Source organism: Piliocolobus tephrosceles, chromosome 1 (assembly GCF_002776525.5).
Source record: "Piliocolobus tephrosceles isolate RC106 chromosome 1, ASM277652v3, whole genome shotgun sequence".
Lineage (NCBI taxonomy): Eukaryota > Metazoa > Chordata > Mammalia > Primates > Cercopithecidae > Piliocolobus > Piliocolobus tephrosceles.
The window spans coordinates 131,545,058-131,553,521 of NC_045434.1; the positions used below are offsets into that span (position 1 = coordinate 131,545,058).

Consider the following 8,464-nt stretch of genomic DNA (forward strand, 5'->3'; position numbering starts at 1 on the left):
CGGGTCTCACTTGGTGGGCTGCACCCACTGTCCTGCACCCACTGTCCAACAGACCCCAGAGAGATGAACCCAGTACCTCAGTTGGAAATGCAGAAATCACCCGTCTTCTGCGTCACTCATGCTGGAAGCTGTAGATTGGAGTTGTTCCTATTCGGCCATCTTGGAACCCTGTTGAATTTTGTTTTTCTTTCAGGAATTTGAATATGTCTTTCTAATGGCTCCTGACCTACATTATTTCTAGTGATGTATGTTATTAATTAAGTTGCTGATGCTGTGTACATAAGGTGTTTTTCTTTTACTGCACTGCTTTAAAGATTTTTTCTTTGTCTTTTGATGATTTTCAATAATTTGAACATAATGTCTCTAGGTGAGGATGTCTGTATTTTTTCTGTTCAAAACTTAAGTTTCTTAAATATGTAAATTAATGATTTTCTTCAAATTTGAGAAGTTTTCAGCCATTATTTCTTCACATTCTTTTCTGTCCTTTTTTTCTCTTTCTAGAATTCCCATTACATATATCTTAATAAACTTGATATTGTTTCACAGATCTCTGAAATTCTGTTCATTTTTCTTTAAGCTTTCAAACAGAACAGAGAGGTTCCTTGGACTGGATAATGTCTATTGATCTCTCTTTGAGTTTACTGATTCTTTCTTCTTCCATTTCAAATATGCTGCTGAGCTCAATGAATTTTTCATTTCAGCTCTTATACTTTTCAACTCTAGAATGTTTATTTGGTTCTCTTTTATAGTTTCTACTTCTCTATTGAGATTTCCTATTTGTTGAATCATTGTTATATTTTACTTTAATTCTTTGAACACAGATTCTTTAAGTTCTTTCAATATATTTATATTTATTTTTATTTTTATTTTTTTATTATACTTTAAGTTCTAGGGTACATGTGCATAACGTGCAGGTTTGTTACATATGTATACTTGTGCCATGTTGGTGTGCTGCACCCATCAACTCGTCAGCACCCATTAATTCATCATTTATATCAGGTATAACTCCCAATGCAATCACTCCCCCCTCCCCCCTCCCCATGATAGGCCCCAGTGTGTGATGTTCCCCTTCCCGAGTCCAAGTGAACTCATTGTTCAGTTCCCACCTATGAGTGAGAACATGCGGTGTTTGGTTTTCTGTTCTTGTGATAGTTTGCTAAGAATGATGGTTTCCAGCTGCATCCATGTCCCTACAAATGACGCAAACTCATCCTTTTTTATGGCTGCACAGCATTCCATGGTGTATATGTGCCACATTTTCTTAATCCAGTCTGTCACAGATGGACATTGGGTTGATTCCAAGTCTTTGGTATTGTGAATAGTGCCGCAATAAACATACGTGTGCATGTGTCTTTATGGCAGCATGATTTATAATCCTTTGGGTATATACCCAGTAGTGGGATGGCTGGGTCATATGGTACATCTAGTTCTAGATCCTTGAGGAATTGCCATACTGTTTTCCATAATGGTTGAACTAGTTTACAATCCCACCAACAATGTATTTATTATAGCTGCTTTGAAGGTTTTATCAGAATCATTTTTTGCCACTTATTTGCCATTTATTAATAGTAAACTGCAGCATATTTTCTCTTTTTGTTCTAAACATAATTTTAAGAGTATTTTGTTAACATTATCATTTTCAGGCTTCTCTCTATTTAAGCATTACAAATTTTAATACCTCTTTACTAAAAAGATCTACTTTTGTCATCGTCCTTGTCTATGTGTCCTCTCCCCCTATCTTTTAAAAATCTGATGTCACCAAAAATCTGATCTCTTTCCTGTACAGCTCTTATAGCCTGTATCTGCAAGGATTCCTTATGTTGTAAGAAACAGACAACCCAACTCAGACTTATTTAAACAATAAAGCAAACTCATTAGCTTATGTAAGTAGCATGTATTGAGGTAAAGCTTCAGGTACAGCTTAAAACTAGGACTTATTTCCTTTCTCTGTGTATCTTGGCTCTCTTTATTTAGTGTTATTTCTAAGTCTCAAGAAAGCTTTCCCCTCATAGTTGAATTATCGTTTCCAGTAAATCCTGGTTCTACATTCTTCCGTATTCATGTGGTTATTTATATGGAAGAAAGAAGAAGTCTCTTCTGATTACTTTGCAGAATAATAAAGAGGAGTTTCTTAGGCAAAAATCTTAGAAAACAACTTTTAAAGTCTTATTTCTTCTACTTGAGCTAATGCTCACATGTAAACCAATCTGTGTAACTGGGGAACTATGAAGGGCTCACCATGGCATTTGAGAATCTTAAGTCACTGATCTATGAATGAAGGAAGAGATGAATCCCACAACTGAAAACAAAGTTATATTGGTCAGAGTTATCCACAGGGACAGAACCAATTATATATATAACATATATGAGTTTATTTAACGAAAATAACGAAGTATTTTTGTTGTTTTGTCCAACCTTCCTCCCTTTCTCTACCATGGGCCCTAGTTACATTTTACCCAGTTCTTGTGGATTACAATTCAATTCTTGTGGATTACAATTACAACAGATGGACTATTTAACTTGTCACTAGCTCTGTGTTCTGAGAAAGGAAGTTGTCAACAAGGTGAGCTAAGAACTTACAGAATCATTGCTTTTCAGTTGAGAGGACTTTCAGCAAATGTCCTTATGTAGTCTCCCATCACTATTTTGTCTTACCTCTTTGTTAGTTTATCATCCTCAAAATACAATACTCTCTGTTCTTTCTGTGTCGCATGTAGTTTATTGTGTTTTCCAAGTTGAATCCATTGTCTGTGACATTTCTCAGAACTTGTCAAGAACAGGACTAGGGTTCCCAGAGATGGGTTGCACCCTGTGGTCAAGTAGGAGTGTGTGTGGGGTGTGTGTGTGTGTGTCTGCATGCCTCTTTAAAAACTGGAGTGGTTATCAGTCTGTCAGTCCATATTTGGAAGTGAGTTGCTTAGTCAGTGTCTAAGAGGTTGCAGGAAGAATGGATAGAGAGATTGGTTGAAGGGAAAGCCTGAAGGACTGAAAGACAGGCTGAAGGTGGGGTCTCAAGGACAAAGGAAGAGAATGAACCAATGGTTGGAAATAGTAGGACACAGATGAGGTATGGATAGATGGATGTCAATTAAGCTCAGAAATCAGTTACGATACTGAGTAATTCATTGAGGGTCATTCAGTCAACAAATGCTTATTGAGAATTTAATAATAATCGTTACTATTGATTGAGCTCTTACTTTGTGTCATGTACTTTACTGAGCACTTTATTTATTTAATCCATACAATGATCTTATTATCCCCACCTTACAAAAAGAAAACAGAGGCATGGATATCTCAAATAGACGTTTTCCCAGATCTCAGCTCGTAAGCCAGAGTTCAAGTGCAGGGCTTCTGACTGTAAAGCACATTCTCCTAGTTACTGCATTGTACCATGTGCTAGACTTTGAGCTATGGTGGTGAACATGGCAGACATAGTCTTTATCTTCAGGGAGATAGAGTCCATTCTTTGTATTCTTCTGTACAGCTAAGTGCATAGCACTAGGCTGGGGGTAGATGTTCTAACAAGGAGAGCACTCATCTCACAGCTCTGTAATTTTTTTTTTTTTTCAGAATTGCAAAAATCCGTTAAGAAGAAATCCTACATCTTTAAAGAATTGATATGTGACTTATTTCTATGGGGTTAGATATTGGCATGAAATTTACCAGATGGTTAAGTTGCTCTTGCTAATCAGGAGAAAAAAAGGACTTTTGAGCAAAAGACAACTTCGGTAAAAGCCTTCTTTCTCCAAAATTCAGACAGGAATTAAAAACCACTACAATAAGAGAAGGGGAAAAGTAAATGGAAAAAACTTGGCTATGCCAGGTAGTATTATTAATTTGGATAGGAAAACTTTTCCAGTGCTTTTTAAAACAATTTAAGCCATAAGTTGAGTGTAACAAGCCTTCTATTAGACTTGAATGCCTGCATTATGATAATTATAAGCACACTTTTCACCAGTGTAATATTTTTCCTCTTAGGAGCTGTATGGCAAAAAGAAGTTTTGTGAAATTTTGTTGCATTGTTATATAAATTTGAAACTGCATTATATATTTGTTTCTCCTACTGTAAATTAAATACACTTTAAGAAAGGAAGTGGTGCTTTTGATCTCTCAAGGGAGCTTGGCTATTAGACAATTTCAAGTTTTAGAGGTAAACTGAAAGGACAGAATAGAACAGGACAAATGGAAGCTCCGTGGGAGAAAAGCTCTTTCCTTTTTCTTCATTGCAGTGTCTACAGTGCCATAGGCAGTGCCTGGCCTATAAACAAATACATGGTTTATGGCAAATAGTAAACACAGACGTGAATTAAGGACTCTGAATATATATAGGAAAGAGCAATTTACTCAGCCTAGAATGCTGGGAGAAGGTGACCAAAGGAGGTGGTGGGAACTTTTCACCCTGGACTTGATTTGGACAAATCTTTATGGGGTAGAGACATATAGGCCAGATCAAGCATCTGAAAAGGCATGTTGCATTATTAGGCTAGGGTACCCTCCTGTATGTTCCCACAGTTTTCTGAGCATTTTTCTGCCATCACACATATGGCACTGAATTTCTCTTAACTTGCATAGGGGAATGGCTCAGTTGTGGTGCCCTGGTGCCCTTGCATATTTCCACATGGGCTAAGTAGGCAAGGCTTGATCATGACCTGACCTGAGTCTGATACAGTGCCCTGTGATATCTCCTGGAGTAATGGGAGATGAACCTGGAAAGAAGCCACCATGAGGCAGTTTCTCATATCTCGTGGGAGGTTGCTGTGAGGTGCTTCCTCATTCATCTCCCTGGTCGTGACTGACAGCAGGACTTTCTGCTTCATTTCTTGCCACCTCCCTTTAGAGAACAGCTGCAGGCTTCTATGTGTGTCTACTAAACTACTTGCCTGTACGTTAGAGTTGGTTCCTTCATGACAGAGTAACACACCACTCATGCCATCTGCTGCCTGGCTCACCAGCTTAGTGCTCTCCCGTGGGTGAGAGGAGAGGGCGCTGACACCATGCTGATAGTGCTTTGTCTGTCTGGATAAGTAACACAGTGTCTGAATCTTTAAGCTTGTTGCCACCTTACCACAGAAATCTAGGGAAATGAGCAAGCCAACATAGCTGAGTAGCAAAGGTTTTGCACAATTGCCTAATAAGTGCTTCATTTTGTTTTTCTTGACAGAATGGATGAACTAATCAATGATTAAGAAGTGAGTACCAGCAAATTTCTTGTGCCAGGACTAAAGATGGAGTGTAGGATGAGTAGTAGAAGGTGTAACAACTGGGACTGGATTATAGATGGTCTTTGTATTAGTCTATTCTTACACTGCTGTAAAGAAATATCTGAGACTGGGTAATTTATAAAGAAAAGAGGTTTAATTGGTTCATGATCCTGCATGCTATACAGGAAGCATGATGCTGGCATCTGCTTGGCTTCTGGGGAGGCCTCAGGAAACTTACAGTCATGGCACAGTGCAAAGGGGGCACAGGCATGTCACATGGCCAGAGTAGGAGCAAAAGAGGAGGAGGAGGTGTTATACATGAAACATCCACATCTCCAAAGACTCAGTATTGTGAGGATAGTACCAGAGGGATGGTGCTAAGCCATTTGTGAGAAATCTGCCCCCATGATCAAATCACCTTCCACCAGGCCCCACCTCCAACACTGGAGATTACAATTCCACATGAGATTTGGGTGGGGACACAGATTCAAACCATATCAGTCCTGTGGGTAAGGCAGTGCCCTGAAGACTTTAAAGTAAGAGAGAACATGACTGTATCTGTGCTTTTAGAAACTCTAGTAGTACTGCTGAGATTGGAGATCAGCCCACCAATTAAGAAACTTTAAATATGTGAAAAACGATGGAGATCTAAATTCAGAGCATCTCAATGAGATTGAAAGTGAGGCACTAGATTACAGAAGGTTTTATTTGTTTTTGTTTATGTCTATTTTTTGATTTAAGCAATAGAACTGGTGCCGATTCAATATAAAAGAAAAAACAGAAGGCAAAAATGAATGTGATTTAGTAGATTTTTATTTTGCTTTGTGAGTGTTACTCTAAGAAATGCTTACTATTTAATTACTTGACTTTTTTCAGAGTATTTAAAAGTTAATTTTATATTTGAATAATTATGTATTCAATGTCTGGAACTGCTCCATTTAAAAATTTTTATTATACATTTCTGAGGCTGCTAAGATGTTTGTTTAATCACTTCAGTAACTAGTGCCTGCTCACATCTTAGTAGCAAAATCTGCCATTAGACACTTCTGGATTACAAGCACCTTGAGGACAGGAACCATACATTATTTATAACTTTTTTCAGCCATGTCTTTCTTTTATTTACAGTTTATATTCAATGCAAATCAATTCCATAACATAGGAAGTTACTATAAATCAAAAAATAAATACACAAACACAATATACAATCCAAAATAGATGTACAGTATTCTGGAATGAAGCAAAAGAGTGTTCATTCACACACACAGTAGCTTCCATGTGTTCGATCTGTTTGTTCCCATGTAGTTTTCTAAAGATGGAAAACAATGACTTTGGTCATCAAGACTACTGTGGCCATATTAGATAACTGGAACATCTAATCATCAGCATGTGACCATGCAAACAAAAGACTTCAGGGAGTGTCTGTTTTTAAAAAAGGTTTCTGTGTGTTGAGGCAGCTGTAAAGGATTTACTGCAGAATCAAGCCCACTTTTAGGCTTAGGACCAGATTCTAACTATCTAAAAATATTGACTGGTAACAAGAAATGTGGCTATTCTGATCAATAGTTTTTTTTTTTTTTTTTTTTTTAAGTATATACAGAAAGAGTATAAAAGTTTTTGTGAATTTAATGCAAATTAACTTCCAGTCTTTACTTCCCAAATACTTGGTTTGCAGTTTTTACTCTTTTAGATTTTTGTGTTTTTAATTTCAAGAGTCATAATTTTACCTTCAAAACAGATCATTTTTTAAAATTGTAAAAAGTTTTCAACATATGCAGAAATAAAAAGCATTTTGAAATTAGTCGTGGTGAATGCAATTCTATTCTTGGAATCAGTTTAGCTAAATGAATGTAGTGCTCTTAGTGAATGGAAATAAGTGATAGGAAATGTCTACCATTTGACTCTATATGGATACTCAAGAGTTACTCAGAATGCTTGGACTTGGGCATAGATTTTAATTCATCACTGCCCTGGCACATGTCAATTACTACATAAAAGGTCAAATGCAATGTCAAATCCAAAGCCTCAAGAGGAAAGTGAGTTGAGTTCCCAAGGGAACAGAGAGAGCTCAACAATATAAACCTTCATCTAGAGTATATCGGCATTAAATTACTGCTGTTGAAACAATACGTTGAGGATTTACGGTAACACCTGGAAGTTCCTTCTAATGTACATATAAATAAAATCATGGAAGCTTTTTATATTACCTGTTTTATGGCCTTATAGAATTAATGAACCAAATGCAAACTGAATCTCCATTCCACAATCACATCCTTTATTTCTATTCTTATTTTCAAGGTAGTGTTAAGTGTCCATATTTCTTAAGCCACATTCAAGGGAATCATGTCTTAACTATTTTGGATGTTGCCACTCGTTCATCTTGTACATGAAACTCCAGCAGATTTAATATTGGCATCCATCATCTCTCACATGTTCTTCAAACCAATCAAATTTGGGATTACCAATATTTTCTGTGTCAATAAAAGGTGTGCAATTAGTAGATTCGATGAAGACCTATTTTTCCTTGCCACATTGGACTTCCAGATGCCGTTCGGATTGGGTTTAGAAGACGGGGAAGTACAGATGTTTCTTGGCCTGAGTCTCTTAACAGTAGAGATGTAGAAGAGAGAGTGAGACCACGAAGAGACTGGCTGTTGACTGCAGGGCACCACCAACTGCCTCGGCGGTGGTATTAACTGGATTTAGGGCAGCTGAAGTACTCTGGGAGGAGTTACTTGAAACTGCTACAACAGCTGTTTGATTGGAATAAATTTGTGTGGGTAGGAGCAGTGCCAGCAGCAGCAGCCCCAGCCTGAACCTGGCCAGCATTGCTCTGCCCATGTCCCCTCCGTTGGTGTGCAGCGTGTCTTGCTGGATGCTGGGTGCTTGGAGAACTGCTGGTTCTGGGCGGGCACAGGAAAAGTCCATTATTTATAATTTTATATTATTTGTAGCACCAAGCTTGGTGTTAGATCCGTAGTAGATGTTTAATAAATATTTAATGAATGACTGCTTTACCTACTTAATTATGTAAAAGTCTTATCTGAAAATACCAAGATTTAAAAAAACCCACAAATATAAAATTTAACTATAGATGTCACATCTCACAACGCCTTTCATCTTTGATTTTATCTTCTCAAATAACATTTATAACATACCTAATCTGTTGCCAAACATATCATAGGCAATTCAGATATAAATGAAATAAAAAGGATCCCTTTGCTTTAGAAGCATGGCATTTAGTTAGAGAAACAAGACATATCCTT

At 37.3% G+C, this 8,464-nt stretch overlaps 1 protein-coding gene across 1 annotated transcript; it reads right to left on the minus strand.

Annotated features, from left to right (window-relative positions):
* Positions 1-7,450: 7,450 nt before the first annotated feature.
* LOC111528087 (signal transducer CD24-like) lies at positions 7,451-8,039 on the minus strand. The gene has a single exon (XM_026454713.1). The coding sequence runs from the start codon at positions 8,037-8,039 to the stop codon at positions 7,803-7,805; it is 237 nt and encodes a 78-aa protein (XP_026310498.1). The 3' UTR covers positions 7,451-7,802.
* Positions 8,040-8,464: the final 425 nt, after the last annotated feature.

What these genes read in the sequence shown, in the direction of transcription:
- LOC111528087 (XM_026454713.1), bottom strand. Translation starts at nt 8,039, where the DNA reads ATGGGCAGAGCAATGCTGGCCAGGTTCAGGCTGGGGCTGCTGCTGCTG.